General features: G+C 39.2%; 1 protein-coding gene across 7 annotated transcripts in view; it reads left to right on the forward strand.

Annotated features, from left to right (window-relative positions):
* DIP2A (disco interacting protein 2 homolog A) overlaps positions 1-21889 on the forward strand; it is a gene marked incomplete at its 3' end in the record, with an annotated part of 108127 nt that overhangs the window by 29164 nt on the left and 57074 nt on the right. For all 7 annotated transcript variants that reach the window (XR_014618569.1, XR_014618570.1, XM_084289424.1 and 4 more), the window contains exons 3-5: positions 6755-6874; positions 12416-12535; positions 20633-20878. Coding sequence is in view for 5 of the 7 variants with exons in the window: in XM_084289424.1 (XP_084145550.1) it covers positions 6755-6874; positions 12416-12535; positions 20633-20878 (486 nt within the window). The remainder of the gene's footprint in view (positions 1-6754; positions 6875-12415; positions 12536-20632; positions 20879-21889) is intronic.

The raw sequence follows: 21889 nt of genomic DNA on the forward strand, positions 1-21889 counted from the left end.
GGTGCTTTGGAGTCTGTGATAGCATATATAATTTCTTTATGGACATAACAAAAAGTGCGGTTGTCTTTCTTGATGCTACTGAATTAAAAGCTGCTATTTCGTATTTCAGGCATAACAGCTCTGATCAAATTATGTCCAGATCTTAATAGGCTAATTTGATTCGATCTTAGTGTAATTAGTTGAAATTAAATATATGAAAACTAAATGTGATCAGGTGGGCTAGCTGAAGAGCTGTTTATAGCTTGACTGTTAACAGTTTCTGAAAATAGCAAGAGATTACTCTTCATTTGCCTTTTTAATTAAGTGATTTTAGTAATGCAATGGGAAACCTTTATGGTCAAATATCCTACTATGTTGTTTTGGGAGTTGAATGTGGAAATTGGGCTATTGGATTGACTTTTTATTGTGGTAAATCAAATTTTCATAGATTTTTTTTTTAATCCTACCACCAGTCTAGCTGTTATCCTTCTAGGTACAGAAAATGTTTTCGAGTTCCCTGCCAGTGGAAGAAACAAAATGTTTGCAATTTCACTCTCTGAATATGAAAAAACAAACAAACAAAAAACAACAAACAGAAATCAGTCCTCCAGGTGGTTCTCAAGTAATCAAATTCAGGAATCAAGTCCAATCAATTCATCTTTTGCCATGGTTCATTTGGTAGTAAGTTGATGGTTGCCACCTAAGTACCTGATGGCTAAGTCTGCCTACATAGCACAGAGCTTAGTAATCATGTTTTTTAAGGGTGGTATATTCTGTATGGATGTTTCTGCTAAAAATATTTTGTTTGGGATTTAGCAGCAGTGCAAACTGTATGTCTTGGCCTAAACCTTTTGATGTAATCAGGAGCAAATGGTCAAATGCTCTAGAGTAACAATTAATGGGGAAGGTGAGAGTATTTCCAGCATGCTTGGCCCTGCCCTTGCTCCTTGCTTATGTTATCAAAGGGCTGAGAACCCTGTCAGGAAGGACCTTACCTATTCTTATAGGTGACCTGTCTCTTATTTGGGAAGCTCCTGAAACTCCTGCTGGCAAAAAGGGCTGGCAAAAGTAGAGAGGAAACTGTGAAGTACTGCACTCCTTGGCAAAAACCTCCCCTAGTGTGGTCAGATCCTTGTGTGAGCACCACTTGTGTGAAGTTCTGTAGGTCTTGGATCACAGAGAAGTGGGGTGGAAACCAGGGCAGGAGAGGAGGGGATGCACTGAAGAGTAGCAGCAACAGGCTGGCTTGGGGGTGCCAGGGGCAGTAAGGAAAGCAGCATGCTGCAGGCTGGATAGCCAGCCATGGTCTCTGGGCAGAGCCGGGTGCAGAGGGGACAGCGGAGAGGGGACTGGAGCAGGACTGAGAGGTTGGCCTAGAGCCTGACCAGCTGTTTCCTACCCTTGTTTTATTTTCTGCCTTGTCATACACCTTTCCCTGTCTTTCAGTGCTTTGAACATGTTTTGTTCCTTTCTAATTTACAGAGCCAGTTCAACAGCAGCAAAACAGTATAATGGCATACAAAGAACCTAAAGCTTCAGCCTCCTCTTCCCTTGTCCTCTCTGCAAAGCTCTTTAATGTGCTACATCATATTCTGTAGACAGCGGATGGTTGGAAACATGGTATATAACTGTGTGACAATGCAAGGAAAACCAAGATGAGTGATTTGTTGCCATGCTATTTTAACTGCTTTGGCTTTACTTTTCAATTTACCTTTAAAACTTAGAAAAGTTGAATCTTTCAGGAGTATTCTATCAATTTAGAACTGAAATTACTTTGGGGAGATGATTTTGGGGATCAGTGTTTCTGCAAAGATAATTAAATTTGAGTGCTTAATAGTCATTTCAAATAAGAGTTTGCTGAGATGTTGAGAAGTCTTTAAAAATGTTGAGTTTGATGTTAAGACATCATGTCTGATGCAGTTGAATGAAAAATGTGATAGGGCAGCTGTTCTGCAGGTAGATTCCCCAGGAAGGTTGCCCAGGAAAGTCCTTTAGCAATAAAGTCTGTGCTTTTGCTAGATATGAAGAATAAAGCTTTTTGAATCAGAAGTGGGCAACTTTTCAGGATTGACTATTAAACAGGAGTTTTTATTTGGTAATACGTTCTTTACTCAAATGTTACTCTCTACAGAATGAAGCTAGTGTAGGTTATGCCTCTTAAACTTCTGCTTTATTTGAATTTTTTTCTTCCCAGCTTTCTTAGGATTGAGTAACGTGTTTTCACATACTACATGGTCACATATTTCTTGCATTAAAATATGTTGCTCATTTTTCTTAAAGTGGAAACTACATGTGTATGAATCACAAATTTTCTTACTTTCAAACCCGGGTCTTCTCTCTTCATTGCAGTATGCTGTGGTTAATTTTTTTATTTTTTTTTGATGTGTGCAGGCATATCATACTAGTTATGGGGCTAAGTATGAAAAACTTGTTTGTAGCTATATTTGTTAACATACAGAATAGTTTACAAAACACTTCTCTCTAGCATTAGTAAAATAGTAGTCTTATAAGTGTGTGTTCAGGAGTTCAAGAATCGTTTGGGCATACAGTTTAATTTTTAGGTAGTCCTGTGTGGAACCAGAGTTTGGACTCTGATCTTTGTGGGATCCAGCTTGGGATATTCTGTGCTTCTGTGAACATTAAGAATATAAGTTGTACTTGTTCCATCAAAGCCATCTGTTAGTTGATATTTATGGCAGTCTAAGGTAGATGGTCCAGAGCAACTGGCTATATAGGTGCCTTTCTATAGGACGGCAAGTGTACTTTTTAGACAGTATTTATGGAAATATTACTTCAACATTTGTTTTATTCAGAAATGAATATATTGAAGAATATGACTTTCCTACTGATAAGAACTTCAGAGAAAGTGCAGGAAAAAGTGTATTCATGTTGCTATTCACTATTCTGTGCAATTTCAGGTGAGGTATTTCTACATTGTGCTGAGATTTCTGTTCAAACATTTAAAAAACAAAAAAAAAAAACAAAAACGAACAAACAAACAACAACAACAACAAAAATAGCACTTAACCCCAAAGAGCTCACAAACTCTAACTCTGTAACCTGAATGAGAGATATCTACTGATGCCTTGTTTTTGAATTTTTTCTCTCTGCATATCTGATTACAGATGTGTTTAGCTAGGCATATTCCTGTGCAAGGCTAGCCAACTGTCTTTGACTATAAATTGTTCAGTGCTGTTACAGTAAAATAATTTTTGCTTGTATGAAATAAAATTGCTACAAATGTCATTGTTATCTTTGATTCTTCAGAGTTAGTAGATGGAAAAACAATTCTAATTCAAATATTAACTTTAATCTCTTCCTGTACAATCAAATTGTTCAGTTAATTGGAATAAGTGTATACCTAGTGGCCTCATTAAAATGGCGTTTTATTTTTGCTAGTTTTGGCTAAGTTAAAAACAGACAAACTACAGTGATAGTGGATCATGTTTCATTAAGTTATATCTCTTAAAATGTTTTGTGTGGAAAGATTTTCGATGTGAATAGAGGGAGTTGGCCTAATTATCCAGCTGCTTTTGCTGAAGTTTAAGGTTGTGATTTACACAGAACCAGAATAAATTAACAAATTCACCAAGCTTGTGAAACAGGATTTTTCTGGCATGTAGTTGTGGGAGAAAAAAAAGAGAAAAACAACACAACAGAGATTTAAGCTGAACTATACTGAACTGCCTGCTAAAAAGCAAGGGGTTTTGAATAAGACATTAGCCTCTTACCCCCACTAACAATTAATAACCTACCTTTGAAGGAAAAAAATGGCACACAGTCATTCTCCCCCTCTTTTGTTGCCTACTTCACTTGAAAAGATCACCCAAAACTAAGCACATTGTTGGGTAGGAACTTTATTAATGAATAATTGCTGTTTTTTGAATGTTTCATAGATGAGCAGTCTATTTTAGGGAGACTTCCAGTTTAGCTGCTCCTCTTTGTTCTCCTCCTTTTCACCACCTTCATTATCATGTTATCTGTTGGCATCTGTTCTTTTCTTGGCTCAGGATTTTAGGTGGTGACTGGCCTCAATCTTTTTTATGAAATATGAAGTTGTTTGTAGAGCGACAAACCTCACTGGACTGCTGACTTTAGGTTATGTGAAACTTTTGTTCAAATGAAATGTGAAATGCAGTTCTTAACCACTCTTTGAGAATTAGATGAATCGAATCAATTCCGTTTGTAGAATAAATCTGCTAAAGTGTTTCAGGGAACATTAACCCTTTGTATTGGGTAGTAGCTGTGTCCTTACTTGGCTCCATCTTCATCTGTTTTCCTTTGGAACACTTCAGTTTCTTTACTAGTCCATGTTATTTCCCCTATTGTCAGAGTGGTTGATGTTAGTCTGTCACCTACTTCAAAAGTTTTGCTTTTGGAGAGTGGGAAAACTCCATTAGGTTAATTTATTTGGTTTCAGTAGTAAATTGTAAAAGCCAAGCATTTCTCCGGAGCTGGATTAACTTCTAAAAACTTAGGTTAGTGTGGTTTATTATATGTTACTTCCTTTTCCATTACTGAGACTCATACATTTTTATTCTTTTTCCCACTAAGAACTCCTGGGTAACCCAGGGTTGACATCCTGAACATCTGGAGGTTTTGCCTGTTGGCTGCAGGTTGGGGTGGGGAAAGTGTTCCAGGCTGCATTTACCTAGTGGTCTTAGCAGGTACCTAAGAAAAGTCTTGTATAGCAACTGCTTTGGTCAGGAAGATGGCAAAAGGCTTTTCCTGTGGATATTATATTTAAAGAGAGTATTTGAAGGTTCCTTTTGATCAGCTGAAACAACTGGTATATACTGTTTGAAAATTTATACCTCAAATGTAAAGACCAGGTCTTACTGAAAGGTCTTACTGGATAAAAATCTCTTATAATTGCTAGATTTATTAATGAGTGCTGATTTCTTTTTTGGTACACATTTACGGGAGAGGGGAGGGAACAGAAACCCCCCAAGAGAAAGAGGAATCTTTTCTTACTTTTTAAAGTAATGCATTGACTTCCAAAGAAGCTGGCAGCAATCCTTCTAAAATGTCATCTTCAGTGAAAGCCACCATCTGTAAACAGCTACATTTTGAAAATACTGCTTCTTGTTCTATCAAAACTGAGAGCAGGCAGGAGGGCAGAAGCTATTCAAGGGAAGCAGAGACCAGAATGACAGATAGTACTCAGCCCTGTATGGTACAAGGGCTAGAAACATAGTAAACTTGGTGGAACAGGTCTTCATGATTTAAGGAAAGTTTGCTATTGAATGCAACACTAATTCAAATAGCCACATTGATCAAAAATTGATGATGGGTTAGCACAAAAAACAAACAAACAAAAAACCACATTCCCACTGCATTATAATGCTACAGATGTTCTACATGTTCTGTAGTGGCTGTTGCACTTCTGAAGGCTGCTGTCATCCACCAGTCTTAAAACAGTGCAAGCTACAGTACTTCTTTGTTCCTTTATGTTCTTTCTGGCATCTCAGTGCTTTCAGTGTGATATGCATCTTCAGAACACCTGCAGGGGGTTCAGTTCTTGGTTTTGTACTTATGTGTAGATATATAAGAGATAATAAAATTGCAAGTTCCTTGTTCTAATTCAATTTTGTGTAGTCCCTGCAGATGCACCAGGAGCCAGTAGCATGTCTCTTTATTTGGGTGGATGGGGAGTAATAGGGAATATTTATTTGTTACTGTCTACCTCTTTGATTTCTGATTTCTCCTATGCTAGAATATAAAGCTGAGATTCACCTTTCTGAAATTCAGCCAGCCTAGAGGGCTGCTCTGGGTTATCCACCTAGAGTCACAGAATCACAGAATCATCTAGGTTGGAAGAGACCTCTGAGACCACCGAGTCCAACCTCTGACCTAACACTAACAAGTCCTCCACTAAACATATCACTAAGCTCTACATCTAAATGTCTTTCAAATACCTCCAGGGATGCTGACTCAACCACTTCCCTGGGCAGCCCATGGAGTCCTATTCTAGGCAGGTGTGGAGAAGACAACTAGAGAGTAGTTCGGTTCTTTTTATTTTGTGTACCTTTTATGGGGGTGGAAAGATCTGTGTTCTTGTACTGAGTAGCCAATCTAGATTAGAGGAGTTGTTTCTTAGACAGCCGAAGGTGACAGAATAGTTCTGCCCTTAATGTCTGTGAGATGTTTATTAGAGAGCTGTAGAGTTCTTGTAAAATGTGATTCTTCTGGTATTATTCCATTAAATGGGTATAGATTAAGCAGACATGCACATTCTCGTTTTTGCTTAATTTAGCAGTCTTGTTTTTAAAGCTGAAATGAATTTGACAGAATGGTTCAAGTTATATCTAAAAGGTAGAGCAGTGTAATTGTGTATTTTCAGTATCCTCAAGTATGATGTATAATTATAATTATTGGGTGAAATGCTCATCATAGAGTCATAGAATGGCTTGGGTTGGAAGGGGCCTCTAAGATCAAATAGTTCCAACCCCCCTGCTCTCTGGGCAGGGTTGCCAACCACTAGATCAGGTTGCTCAGGGCCTCACCTAACCTGGTCTTGAACACCTCCAGGGATGGGTCATCCGCAACCTCTCTGAGCAACCTGTTCCAGTGTTTCACCACCCTCTGACAGCAGATTTGGTTTTAGTTTAAAGAATTTAAAATGTAGATGGAAAATTAGATTTTTAAAGGTACAGACTTTGGGCTCCAGTAGGATTTGTAAGTAGGTGTCAGGGCTGGTAGAAAATGTTAAACATGAGGAGCACATATTTTATGTGAAAACCTGAATTTATATTGAAGGAAAACTATATTTCAGGTGTGGATCCATCCCTGCAAGCAGAGAACAGAGTCCCAGGCACCTCACAAGCTACGGCTGCTGTGTCTAAACAGCAGAAATCACGTTCTACTAACTCAAGGGATGAGCGTTTCCGATCTGGTAAGTAAAAGATAAGTAGCTAAAACACCAGCTGTCTTTACTAGAAAAAAATTACCAGTACAGTAGTATGTATGCCTAAAGAGGAAGATGGAAGGGAAGATCTAATGAATATTTTTCAAGTAGCTTTATGTATTTCTACACACAAGAGTTTTTGTTCAAATCCGGAATGAAGGAAGTACTGGGAGAGGAAGAAATTGTATCCATGCTTTGTGACTTTTTCATTATTGTGAACTTACACCATGCTTAGCACTTTTCTCTTGTTTGTTGATTGGCTTTCCGGTCTCTAATACAATTACTTAAATGTTTAGAAGAATATAGTATGTGGGCTGTGGGTTTAATTTTGCTTGGTTGGCTGGGATGTTTTATAAAGGAAGGTTGTAGGATTTGAGTATTTGCTGTAGCTCACTTTCAAATATTTCCTGGTTTAAAACAAGTGCACAAAAAAGGGAAATGTCACAATGGATACTCTACATCAGTTTTAAATGGACACCACTGTGACAAACCTGTTTTGGAAAATCATGTGAAAATACCAATGTCATCATCACATCCTGTATCCATTGTTACTTTTCAGGTGGTTACAATACAGTTTCCCTGTGAAATTCCTTGTCACAATAGCAAGAAAAGGCAGGTGTTTGGAAGCTTTTCTCTGCTAAATACCTTTGGATTTCTAACTGGAATTTTTCCTTTTGCTTTCAATGGAAATTATATATCTTGGATTTGGGTATGAGGAGTGCAAGTAATGACATGTACCATAATGGTACATGTGACCCAGTTAATCTTGGGTCACCTTGCATTGCAATTGCTTCGTCATGGTAGTTTATTGGATCATATTTACATTGCTGACATTTAAAACCTTGCTTCAGAAATGGAGTTGATATGTCTACATGCGTTCTTTATGAATAATTGAAGGATGAATGGGATCCTTAAATGTTCTGAGGAACATATATGGATTCCTTGGAAAGATATATATAGTCAGCTGCACAAAGAAACTTCTGAATTTCAATGAAGATTACCTAGTATTAAAATTAACAAAAGGAGAATTTGACTAATGTACAAATTTGTTGTTTAAATTTATTTTTGCATTTCAAATGTATCTTCAACAGTAGAATCTGTTGAATATACACTGAAAAAGTAGATTGATTGGTTGAATTGCAACCATGATTTCCAAGTTACTTTGTGAAAAAAAGAGTTTCCAAGTAAATTACAATCTGAGTCATGGATCTGATATAAAGTAATTCATTTAAGTAGCACTTATTTCTGTTAGTTTAACAACATCAAAATTTGCAAGAAGAGCACAATTACAACAGGGAATACTTGGGAGCCATTAGCCAGGAGAGCTAAAAGGGTCTAGAGCAATGTTTTCTCCATGGCTACTTTTCCTGTCTTAGAGCCTCAGATGCCTTACTTAATTTGCACCAAGGATACTTTAAAGCAAACAAACAAAAAGCAACTAAACAGCCCTGCCATATTACTGGTATTGTTTGGGGGAAGTTTAGCATTGGTCTCTTTAATTGTACAATGCAAGACATATTACTATACGTAGGTGGATATTAAACAAGTTCAGCTAGCATATTTGCTTCTGAATGTACCTTTTAAATATTAGTCTATCAGTGCTTCATCTTTTCCTAGAGATAATATCTCTATGCTCTTGTTGATTTAAATTTCTTTAAATTAACCTTCAGTAAATCTGTACAACTCTACCTCGTTGGTCTACACGCAGCCTAGTTTCAGCAAGTTTGCAGATGACATACATATTAGTGATAGGACAAGGGGGAATGGTTTTAAACTAAGATGGGAGATTAAGGTTACTTGTTAGGAGGCAGCTTTTCACTCGGGGGTTGGTGAGGCACTGGAACAGGTTGCCCAGGGAGGCTGTGCATGCCCCATCCCTGAAGGCACTCAAGGCCAGGCCGGATGTGGCTCTGGGCAGCCTGCTCTAGTGGTGGGCAACCCTGCCCAGAGCAGGGGAGTTGAAACTGCGTGATCTGTAAGGTCCTTTTCAACCCAGGCCATTCTATGATTCTATGTTAAATGTTGTGAAAAATGAACAGCTTTAAGCAATAATTTTGGACATTACTGCTTCTTCCGTTAGTTGCATGCCGTATGTGTTCTTTAGACTTGAGGGGGGGAGAATCTTGTTTCTTTTTCTGTTTATTTCCTTCTAGCCTTCTATTTATATCTTCCCCCTTGCATCTCGTCAGTTCTGCTATGTCCTTTGCAAGAGTAGCTGATGAGGTTGGAATGCAATTTTTTATAGAACAGGATCTCTTTCTGGAGCAATTATAGTACTTTAGAGCCATCAACATAAATTATTTTAAATAAGCAAGCAAGACAATTATGCCTTTTTGTGCAATTAATCTGCCACTTACTAGCTGCAAGCAGATTTTTTTATAGTTTTCCAGAATTGTCTTCTATTTAAGTTAACTAAGTTTTATCATCCACAGATTTTTGTCTTAAAGCAGTAAATCTTACCCAAAAATTTGCAACAGTGAAAATATGGTTAAAAATACTGTAGGCTAATAAATTTCCTAAGTGTTCTCAGAACAGCAGTTAACATTACAGTGCTTTAACTAGATTTGCACTCTGTTAAATGACAACAGTGTGGTAGAAAAGCTGAGAAAAGCAGAGACTTCGCAGGCATTTGTGCAGGCTGATAAGCACTAAGTACCTTGTGTTCCACAGTTCAGAGGACACTTTAAGCCACTATATTGCTGTTGTTGCTGCTGGTAGTTCTACCATGAGGATGCCCGATTCCTAGTGAAGACTCCTGTTCCTCCTCTTGCTTTAGCCCCACTGTGGTCTGGTTTTGGCTAAGAAGACATGGAAGTTAACTGGTGAGCCCTTAGGGTGTCTGAAGATGCTTCCCCAGCAACTATACTTTCGCTTTCCACTCTCACTTTTTACTAGTAACTCTTCTTCAGCCTCTAACAGCTGGGTCTTTACTGCTAATGGCCTGTTGGATGTACTGCTGCAGTATACAGCCTGTTCTCCCAGCTTGCCTGAAACGGGCTACAAGGATGTGTCTATTCCAGCTGATACACAGGTCTGTTCAGTGTGCAAGTGTGACACCTGTATAGCAGTGTGGAAAATACTGTATTTCATGTCATGTGACAGAGCTTGTTCCTGCAACAGTCCTCTCTTCTCTATCAGCCTTGCCAGTCATACTTGCTTTCTTATTGTGGGAAGCAACACTTCAGTAGTAAATGCAAAATTCCAGTAGAAAATACAACAAACTAAAGAACTTGCAGTGGAAGTTTTTAATGAAAGAGAAAACCAGTTCCACCAAGAAGTGTAAGGGATGCAACGGTGAGTTCATGGCTGCTTACAGAAGTGTCAAATTATCCATAAAAACTAGTTATTAGTTTGCATGGTTTCCCAATGGGTCAGTTAGCTGGTACAACCTCTCTTCTAGTCTATACACAGTGCTACTTACAGTTCAAAGGTTAATCCCAGCGTTCTCTGAATGTTGTAGTATAATTAAGATACATCCTGAAAATATTCTTTTTTCTTTTTTTTGGCAATCCTTGTCACAGGCATGCAGTCAGATGGGACACTAGTTTGCAGCAGCCATTGTTAGAGGCCCGATGCTTGAAACTATTCCAATTTTCATTAAAATATATACTTAATACCTGTCCTTTAGCTATCTCTTGCTTTGTTAGAATTAATTGGAATTGATTGGTGTATTTGAAATAATCTAGGAAGAATCTCATGCTCAAGAACCAAAGAAGTTCCCAGGACTAGTACCAGAAATCAGTTCTTACGCTTTTTAACATGCCTTCTAGCTCTGCATTTGTCTAAAGACAGATTTTCTGTCATATCATTACTGATCTTGTGTTACCATGAAGCAACGTTTAGGATTCATGCATCATGAATGAAATAACATGCAGAGTGTAGTTATATCTACAGGGCTGAACATGCTTGGAATTTACAGCTACTGTACTGAACTTGAGCTGTTGTTTGTAATATTTGTAAATAGAGTAAATTACATATCCCTTAATTTAGGAGTACTTTTTAAAACTCTGGGATCCTTTTCATAACACAGTCCTTTAAATATGGATGGATGTATTGCAGGTGAGCATGACAAAGGCTTGTGTCTGGTAATGCTGCTAAGGAAGTGAGAAGGTGCAAGTTTTCTTTGGTACTTTTTGTACTTTAGCTTAAAACAAAATCAACACAGAGTTCAGTAACTTTGTTCTGTTGCTGTTCTGTAGCAGAACTGAAGAGTTATAGCTCAAAGAATAGTTTTTTGTTGTTTTGTTTCTTTGTTGTTTTTTTTTTAATGGACCCTAAAATATGGAGTTGTGGCTGACAACCTGTAGTTGGCATTAAGGTTAATTGCTCTAGGTACAGGACAGAGAAAGGATATTTCTTTTAATGTACATTGTGTAAGTGTATTTGTCACATACCTCTGGGTTTCATACTTTGCATATGTCTACCAATCTCCTGTTACATATTTTCAGCCTTAGGTGGCTTAGAATGCATTTTTATATATTTTTCAAAACTGGACTTAGGGACATGGTTTATTGGTAGAGTTGGCAGTGTTAGGGTAACAGTTAGACTTGATGATCTTAGAGGTCATTTTCAACTTAAATGATCCTATGATTCTTGTACAGCATCTTCCATGTGAAATGTGATCATGCTTTTTCCTACCACAATACTTGCTTTTTGGCCCTTCATCAGTACATGTTGGTGCATATCCATTTTATCCATTTTTCATGAGTTTAAATCTTAGTTCGTAAGTCAGTATATTTTTGGTCTGTCTCATTTCTCCTTGACATCTGTTCACTTCTCAAGATTTATTTTTTTTTACCTAAGCTTTATGTGTTTAAGTGATGTCAAAAGCTATGTTAAAAAGAAAAATCTGTTGAAGACAATTTAGAATTACTTGAATACAGTATTTTTTATCTGCAGTATAGTCTTGATTGAACACTAATTCCTTTTTACTAAACTCTTTGTTTATGGCTTAAAAATAGCAAAATTTACAGTATACGCTTTGGAATTTACCAAAAATTAAAAATAAACGAGTACTGAGAATTAATGTGTTAGGTGTGCTGTAACTTCAATACCGGTTGTCAGGGTGTTCTTCCTGATGATACTAGCAAAGCCTTTTTAAGCTGATTTCATGATGAAAATATGTTGATTTGACCTCCTTGTATTTTCCCTTGAGTCTCTAATGAATTGCTTCTGAACTGCATTTGAGTGGAGTGGGAGGCAAGTGTATTTGTTCAGTCCTACTGAACACCCTTGAAGGAAAAGCAACTGATAAACTTGTCACAGCTTTGAGTTCAAAACCACATTACTGGAATTCAACTTTGGACCTTTCTGCTGTCCAAGAAATGCTTCCTTTGAGACTGAAAACCTGCTGCTGTTTGTGAGCTAAGCAGTTGGACTAAACATAGGACAAAAGCATTAAGGACCTTAATGTGCAATTCATATTTTGTATTTGAGCTGTAAAAGATGACATTCATGCTTCCTATGTTTTTAGAAAGAAATTATGATTGAACTTAATTTCTCTTACTTTTTTGTTTGTTTTCTATGTAGATGTCCATACTGAAGCAGTACAAGCAGCTCTTGCGAAATACAAAGAGAGAAAAATGCCCATGCCTTCCAAGAGACGGTCTGTTCTTGTGCACTCTTCAGTAGAAACATACACACCTCCAGGTATCTATTGAGTTAAAGTATTTAAATGTTGCCAGGTAAACTTGTTATCAAAACATAAAAGAGCAAGTTGCAATGAACTTTTTCCATATTCATAGCTGTATTTGCTGACATGTTGCCTGGATTTGTTCCTTGATGTCTTTCCACAAAATTTTTAGTGTTTCATCTAGAGATGGTGTAGCTAATGAAGATACTCTTGAAAGCTACAAGGGAGTGTGAGCAGTTGCCCTGTTGGTTCTCTTACATAGTCTTACTTGGAAAGAGAGAATCTTGGCAAGTATGTCAGAGTTCTAAGCACCTTATTTCACATTGCATAAGATTCTTTTTCTTAAGAATTAAAAAAGATATACATGGGCGTTAAGTTGCTCCATTAGCTTGCAGAACACTCATCAGATTGTTCCAATTGTGAGCCATTTAAGCCATTCAATGTCATATGCTATAATTGTTCAGATTGTTTAGGTCAGGATGTTTCCTTAAATTTTTTAGGAAAAACGATAATCTTCCTATTGCCTCAGAATGAATTCTCTAGAGGTTAAGCAAATCTTTCTCCAGATACGTCTTGGTAGCAAGCCGCCAAGTATTTTGGGGCCAGTATTGTATACAAAGAAGAGTTTAGCTCTTAAGCTGTGACTGATGTGCTCTTGCCATTTCTAATATGCCCCTAGAGTAGAAGCACGCTGACCTCTAGTGCCCTTCTCCATCAATTCTATTTCTTAGTCCTGTAAAAGAGCAGATCTGCTGTGCTGCTCTGTTGCTTCCTAGGCTCTATTTCTTCTGTCTGTCATTTACAGGAAGTACCAATTTTCTTTGCTAGTTGCTCAGTTGTATTTTTTTGTTTGTTTGTTTTCGGTGGGGATGTCTTTAGTTATTTCATTAGTTAAGAAAATAATAAGTATCTTCTGTAGTCTTAAATCAGATCTTTCTTCACCTTTACATTTTCCCTTTAAGATAGGTTAAGGTATCACACTTCTTGATTAGATTATTCCACTTCTTGTATACTTGGATGCCCATAAGGACAATTAGTGCAGTTGGGTGGTTATCATGCTATTGAGTTTTCTTGTGTACAGGTTGTTTATGTATATATGAAGTTTATTGAGAATTGCATAAACTGAAATCTTGGAGAAAATTCAGTTACAGTGACCATCTGTATACTGAAGCTTCAAGAGAGAGGCTGTGAAGTTTCTGTTTATAGCTTTTGAAAGCAATATTAAGTCTTACTGTCCAAAATAAATTCCGATGTTACAATCAGTAGTGCATTTGTGCTGGTTCACTCTGTCCTTCTGTCATTCGTGTAGTTTGCCAAATCACTGTGTGTTTGGGTTGAGGTGTATCACAATAAGAAAAGAACATGCTGTTATTCTGCCTAAGATTTCCTTGCTGAGGCGATTGGCTCTGGGGCAGATGTGTTCTGCAGCAGAGTGGGGGATTGAGATGGGCTGGGCTTTTTTTCTGGCATCATGGCCACTCAAGGCAGCTAAGGGAGCCGCCAGGACCTGGCAGCCCTTACGACGGAGGCTGACGAGGTGTAGGCAGAGCCAGCAGTGGCAGCGGTGGGCCTTTCAAATCAGGTGTTGCCACCATTTTGTAGCCACTCACCGAGGTGATCGGCTCCGGGGCAGATGGAGTTAAAAGTTGGGTTAAAAAGTGGCTGGATAGCTGGGTCTGAAGAGTTGTGGTGAATGGAGTTAAATCCAGTTGGAGGCCGGTCACTAGTAGAGTTCTCCAGGGCTCACTACTGGGACCAGTCCTCTTTAATATCTTTATTGATCATCTGGATGAGGGGATTGAGTGCTCCCTCAGTAAGTTCGCAGATGACACCAAGTTAGGTGCGTGTGTCGATCTGCTCGAGGGCAGGAAGGCTCTGCAGGAGGATCTGGATAGGCTGCACCGATGGGCTGAGGTCAACTGCATGAAGTTCAACAAGGCCAAGTGCCGGGTCCTGCACCTGGGGCGCAACAACCTCAAGCAGAGCTACAGGCTGGGAGAGGAATGGTTGGAAAGCTGCCAGGCAGAGAAGGACCTGGGAGTATTGGTTGATAGTCGGCTGAATATGAGCCAGCAGTGTGCTCAGGTGGCCAAGGAGGCCAACAGCATCCTGGCTTGTATAAGAAGCAGTGTGGCCAGCAGGGCTAGGGAGGTGATCGTCCCCCTGTACTTGGCTCTGGTGAGGCCGCACCTCGAGTACTGTGTTCAGTTTTGGGCCCCTCGCTACAAGAAGGACATCGAGGTGCTTGAGCGAGTCCAGAGAAGGGCGACAAAGCTGGTGAGGGGCCTGGAGAACAAGTCCTATGAGGAGCAGCTGTTCTCCCACGTGCCTGGTGACAGGACAAGGGGGAATGGGCTAAAGTTGTGCTGGGGAGGTGTAGGTTGGATATTAGGAAGAACTTCTTTACTGACAGGGTTGTTAGGCATTATAATGGGCTGCCCAGGGAAGTGGTGGAGTCACCATCCCTGGAGATCTTTAAATGGTGTTTAGATGTAGAGCTTAGTGATATGGTTTAGTGGAGGACTTGTTAGTGTTAGGTCAGAGGTTGGACTCGGTGATCTTGGAGGTCTCTTCCAACCTAGATGATTCTGTGATTCAGTATACAAAAAATAGCTGGCATCCAGAAGCTCTGCTGGGAGAGATAAGGGAGTGGGAGGACAGCTAGACTTCCCTGTCTCCTGTCGCATTTAAACTAGAATCTCCTGGCAGTTTTTTGAAGAAAACCCAAGTATTCCTTTTTTGGATACCTTCAGGACAGATTTGGAGCAGCTCTGACAGTGTCCCTACCTGCTCCATCTTGGGTTTGTGTGCTGCATTAAAGGATCAAAGTCCTGGGGGCTTGAGAGAATCTAGGTAAAACATGTGATAGCTTCCTTGTTTATAGTGTGGAGAAGCTGTGAGGTTATGTGATCAGTGCTCATCTGCACGCCTTCAAAGGAGTACAGACAAACAGTGGTAGGTTGGGGAGCCCAAACAACACCTTGCCCCAGCTATTCCCAGCCCAGCCCAGAAGTCATCAGCACATCACAGATCCATCTTCACAAGCCCACAAGAGCACCGTGACAATGAAAACCCAAATCAGTTATTCAGAGGAAGGGTTCACCCTCTCCAGGCCCCTCCTGGACTGTTCTTGGAGAGCCTTGGCCATGTTGTCCAGACATGCAACCTATCAAGTCTGGTCAGCACAAGAGTACCTTCTGGTCTTGGGGAACATGTGTGTATGGGACACATTATGAGATGCAGGGAAAAGGCATTTTAGGATTGCACAAGATTTATTATGGGTGTTTAGGTGAGGAACCAAAAGTGGGGGAAAGGATGGATTTGGGTGATTTGTGGAGAAACAAGTACAGGGAAAACAAAGGGGTAAGAAAATTTAAAAAAAGAAAAAAAGGCCAATTGTGTAAGTGGTTCGCTTCCCTGGCTATGCCCTGCACATGACCAATTTTGTCTGTCCTATCTCTGTTACAGTCTATTTCTGTTGATTTTTCTGGGTGAAGGACTTCCTGTTCAGTGTGTGGGGAGAGGCTGAGCTCTAGCAGCTGAAGTTGGACCATGGGTTGGGGGACTGTGCCTGGGTGCCAGCAACTGGAGGGACCAGTGAGCGGACTCAAGTGTCATCAGTGAGTGGGACCACAAGTCACTCAGGCCTGTGCGTCCATGGTGCCAGCAGCAGGAGTGAGAGCCTGAGTGCCAGCCACTGTGCTGGGACCAGCAGCCAGAGGCTCTGGGTCCCACTAACCAGGGAGATCAGAGTGAGAGAAACCAAGCACCATGCCCTAGTGTGGGACTCAGGTCAGAGGCCTCTGTCATCCAGGAAAGGAAGCAGAATGAAGCTGTGGGTGCTACCAGTGTGTGTTATCTTTGTGGCCAGCAGTGTATGCATGCACGTGGTGTCTACATGTGCTCTCTGCATGTGTGTCTACTGAGAATACACGCTTGAGCCTCAGTGCTGCTTGGACCTGGGGCATGGAGCTGTGGCAGCCTCGCCCCTCTTGGGTTAGCAGATTCAGCATTGTATATATTCCCTTAAGAGAAACCGTTTATATAGCTGCAGTCATATCAAATTCCAGCCTCCTTTGTTGTCAAGTGTGGTTACAGAATATAGATAATCTTCTGTGAAGTACCCTGGTTAGGAATGCAGCTGGATTTACCAGTTAAAGGAGAAGAGATTTTTTTGGCTGTTTCTTCTTGGGGGGAGGGGTAAAAATGCTATCAGACAGGAGCTGATAGAATGTCATCTTCTAAGATGTCTGTCCAAGTGGTTAGCACAGAAGTAAAAATATCCAGTGTGGGCTTCAGTGGGATACAGAAAAACCCTAACCAAATTATTGTGAAAGAAGAATAAAGTATTGTCTCTGGGATCTGTTGTGCAGCTTATAAGAGAAGATAACTTGTTATGAGATACCCTTAGAAGAGATAGGACAACTAGATGTATTACTGTATCATGAGAGATCAGGCCATTCAAAAATGCTGAGGAGTTGCTTCAGCTGCATCAATGCATAAAAATAGTTGTTTTTTTATGGGCCTTATTTTAGAATCACGGAATCGTCTAGGTTGGAAAAGACCTTCAAGATCATCAAGTCCAACCATCAGCCTGATCTGCAGAGCCCCGTCACTAACCATGTCCCTCAGTGCCACATCCACACGTCTCGTAAATAGCTACAGGGATGGGTACTCAACCGCTTGACTACACTCTTCCTAATCTAAGTGTGCAGTCTGCTTGACCACACTCTTCCAATCTAACCTCCTCTGGCACAATTCTAGACTATTTCTTCACATCCTATCACTTTTCACCTGAAAAAAGAGACCAACACCCTTCTCCCTGCCAACACCCTCCTCCCTGCAACCTCCTTTCAGGTAGCTATAGAGAGCATTGAGGTCTCTCCTCAGCATCCTCTGCTCCAGACTGAACACTCCCAGTTCCCTCATTCAATCCTCACAAGCCTCACTTTCCTAGTCCCTTCATCAGCTTCATTGCTCTTCTCTCCACAGTCAAGCAACTCGGTAGCTCAGTAGCCTTCCTGTAGTTAGGGGCCCAAAACTGAACAAAATTAACTGCAAAATTAACTCAGCAAGAAAATTGCAAAGAACCCAACTGGCTTTGAAGCATCTAATTTTACTGTCGAGCACTAGCAACAAAGTTTGTTACTCTGGCAAGGAAGTTATGAGACTTGCTGGATCTGGTCATTTGTCTTTAAAATAAATAAATAAATCTCTCAGCCTGTATCTGCTGGTAAAGGTTTCAGGAACGTTGTTCTGTAAGCATTGTCATGTTACCAGAGTGCTTAGAGCTTTATCTAAATGTGAGAGCTGGGCAAAAAATTTCAGAAGTCTCATTGCTCACAGCCTGCACGTTCTCTGCACCTGAATGGGAGGCATTCCCTCTATGTACCTACCCTGAATTATCCTTTTTAATAGTGCAATAACCATGAACTTAGGATGGTTCAGGAGTTCCACATGCCTTTGTTATTATTTACTTTTGTCAGTTCAGATCTCTTTCAAAATAATTTTACTAGCTAATTTGGCATGGTGAGCTTAAAACACTTTTTTTTCCCATTTCACATTACTGGGGATGTGTAGACCTGAGCCAGTAAGCCACTACATTACAATCCTTGTATTTGCAGAAATGAATGCAATTAAAATCAGACATTGTTAATACTTAGTAACTGAAATGTTGTTACATTTAGTTACCATCCATCACCAGGAAGGAAGCACTGTGTTCTAGTTACAGTGTTAAGTTCAAAGCGAAGTCCCCTGGCCAGTAGTAATGGAAGTGCTTTTATTGTCTGTCTTTCCAAAAATTTTGATGTGCTATTGTTTATGTCCCATTGAGTCTCTCATGCTTCCCATACACATTTCACATGATCAGAACTTGAGATGTTGTCTTGGTACGCGTTTGGTCCCTAAGGCAGTGGTTTCTGTGGCTATCATGGGTAAGCTCCCAGACAGGAAGAGCTGCAAGCCAAGTACATAGCATTCTGTCCACAGCACGCTGAGAACCAAGATTTAACTCCTGTGATTGTCACACAGCCAGGTGTTACCTGGCTACTTTTCTCTTCCTGGTAAAATTGTTTTAATATTGGGAAGTTTTTACTATGAGTATTTCCATTTCATATTCAGTTAATACTTTGCATTCTTTACATTTAAATGTGTTTGTTGTTTTTTTTCCTCGGCTTATATAAGATATCTGAAAGTGTAGAAATTTTAGATAGACTTTGTTGAACTTGTAACTGGGTAACGGACACCATCAGAATATGTATCCTCTGAGAAACCTGTGTTTTCCTGTGCTTTTATTTCTTATTCTGAAGTGATAATATATCACAAACGTGTTTTGTTTTGTTTTGTTTTAAACCTGACTATAATCCTATTTTGTTATATCTTCCTGGAATTGTTTATTTTTGCCTTCCGCCTAAAAGAAAGGGAAGGTTGCAAGCACTACTGGGCTGGTTTGGCTCCTCTCCAGAGACAGATGGAGTCAGAAGCCAAAAACTAAAACTGTTGTCCACAAAAATATCACATGAGGCGCAGGCCTAGTAATGGTGATCCACAGCAGTATCTTCTCAAAGATCAGTTGTTTGTGTATATTTATTCAAAGCTTGTCATGTTTGACTAGGGATGGCCAAGTAATGGGAGATTTGTGATTTAAACTTTGAAACAGCCCTTAAGTTAAACTGGATTTCTAATTTTGTGTTTTCACACTATTTAAGAACAATTATTCTAGAGCTGTTGGAAATGCACATATTCTTGAAAGCAGAAAGTTAAACACCTGGTGATTGAAAATTGTTCCCAAAGGTGAAGAAATGATTTTCAGTATGGCTTCAACAAAATTTTGCTATGAAGTTATATATTGCTTAATCTTCTGTGTTCAGTAAATGTAGAAAAATGCCAAAGCAAAGGCTGCAGGTTTCTGAGGTAACCAATCTATGTTGCCCAGGAGCTCTGTGTCTGGAAATGACTGGAGTACAGCAATGGACACCTTGTCTTTTTCATCAGGTGTTTGTTTTTTTCTTTTCTTTTCTCATGCTGACTTCTTCCTGCAGTATCTTTTCTAAATTCTTCTCATCATTGTGTGTGACTTAAAACCACTGTGTGCAAACTGACTTGATTTGAGCTTTATCAGTACATGGGCAATACATTGTTTTAGGAGCTTCCCTTTGACTACCGGAGTTGGAGGATGTTATGTTGAGGATCAAGTTCTTAAAATACCATAGTTTATTTAGGAAGAAACTGAACATCCAACTTATGTAATGTGTTTTGTGGCAAGCCTCAGTTTCACATTCTAAAAATTTTGACAGGAGATCTCAGACTGAAAAAAGACAAGATGTCTTTCTTTAAATTTTCAGTCAAAATAACAGATTTTTTTTATATTTTAAAAATTATATTAAAAAAACTTTTTATTTGCTTTTGTGTAGATAAATATAGACAGATTGGATGCAAAAGGGAAGCTTATGAAAACCTGTGAATAACTGGGTAATTAAAATGGGGACGTTTCATCAGACTTTTAACAGCAACAAATATACATCTACAATGAAAAGATTCTATATTAAGCATTTATATATTGTGCACATTAATATCACTTTATGTGGTTAAAATCCATGCTTTTTAGTTCCTCTGTTTATTCTTAGATTAATGAAATGACTTTTTCATTGAACTTTATAGCACTGTGTTGGGTTTTTTTAGTAACTAGTTGAAAGAAGTCAGAAGAATCTAAACATTAAAAATACCCAACATGTTTTTTCAGTTTGGATGAAGTTTCACTTTATCTGTTTAGAACATAAATATTCCATAAGCGTGGTATGCTCACTTGGCATGGTTAGTAAGTACACTAGGTAGCTTAGGTAGAAGGTTTTTTCAAGCATTATGTCTTCCCAAATACAGGAGTTAAATGAAACTTTCCTTCATGTTTTTTCTTGTTATAACATGTATAAGTTGTCACATTACGCTGAAAATGGCAATAAGCAGAATTTGTGCATGCGAATATACCATTAGCTTTAATACACGCATCTCATGTGTAGCACATGAGAACACTATGCGAAGAACATGGAAATACTTCATGTTCCTGTCTGTTGGGTCATTCCTACATTACATGCCTGTCATCGTTATTTTAATCACAGACACATCGTCAGCATCAGAAGATGAGGGCTCGTTACGTCGGCAAGGGCGGATCACCTCCACTCCGTTCCAGAGCCATTCCAACGTAGAGCCCTGGCTTAACCGTGTTATTCAGGGCTCGTCCACCTCATCCTCTGCATCCTCCACCTCATCTCATCCAGGAGGGAAACCTGCTGCTGCTTCCAATACTGCTACTGCCACCGCTGCTGCCACTGTGCTTGCAGATCTCATGGCACACACCCAGCTAGGTCAGTAAAGAACTGCCTGTGTGGTTGCAATAAAATGGAATTGAAAATCCCAAAGCAGAGCTAAATGCAAAAGTCAGGTATGAATGCTGTACTTCACAAGGAGACATCCACAAATAGCCTTAAAATGTACAATCCACAGACCAGGTATGCGTGATATATGTGTATTTTAATTTAAACCAAACCAGTTTTTCACAAGATCTGAACATTCATTCTCTTGATAAAATGCTTAATTTATCAGGAAGCAGAAGTTAAATTTGTAGTTGTCTAAAAAGTGGAATTTCAAAAGGATGATATTCTTGGTGCATGCTTTCTGATCTATGTGTATTTAAGCTAGAGAATATCGATGGATTTCAAAGGTGACTTGATTGGTAAACATCCAAAAAACAAGAGAAACATCCAGAATCTTTTGGAATTTTATGAAATTAGAGGTACTAACAAAGCTAAATTTCAAGCTAAAACATGATTTTCTTTTAATTAAAGTTTGTAATGATAAAATTTGTCCTTTATTGTGGGATTAGAGTGAAAACATAGAAGTACTGTTAAGCCAAAATGTAAATGTGAGTTTTTTCTCAGTCTCTGTAACACTGAAGGTCTGGAACTTCATGTTACCTTTTTTTTTTTTTTTTTTTTTCCTAAATGCAGAGCATTAGTCTTATGCCTGTGAAATATTTGGTAGGGAGGGAGAAAGGCCATCTTTTGCACTGTGGAAATGATTTTTATAATGTTTTTGTACACTCTGTAGTGAAGAATGACAGTGGGTTTCTGTGTGTGCAACAGATGCACAGTAATGTAAAGGTACAGGAGGTACAGGAAGGAACTTAGTGGTGCAGTAAAAACATTTTATTTCAAATAATTTATCTTTTTTTCAACATAATTAGAAAATCTAAATACTACACAGATTCATAGAATGGTTTGGGTTGGAAGGGTCTTTAAAGACCATTCAGTTCCACACGCACCACACCACACTCGCTCCCCTCCCTGCCTTGAGCAGGGACACCTTCCACTAGACCA

The sequence above is a fragment of the Netta rufina genome (genome assembly GCF_964035555.1).
Source record: "Netta rufina genome assembly, chromosome: 6".
NCBI classification, from domain to species: domain Eukaryota; kingdom Metazoa; phylum Chordata; class Aves; order Anseriformes; family Anatidae; genus Netta; species Netta rufina.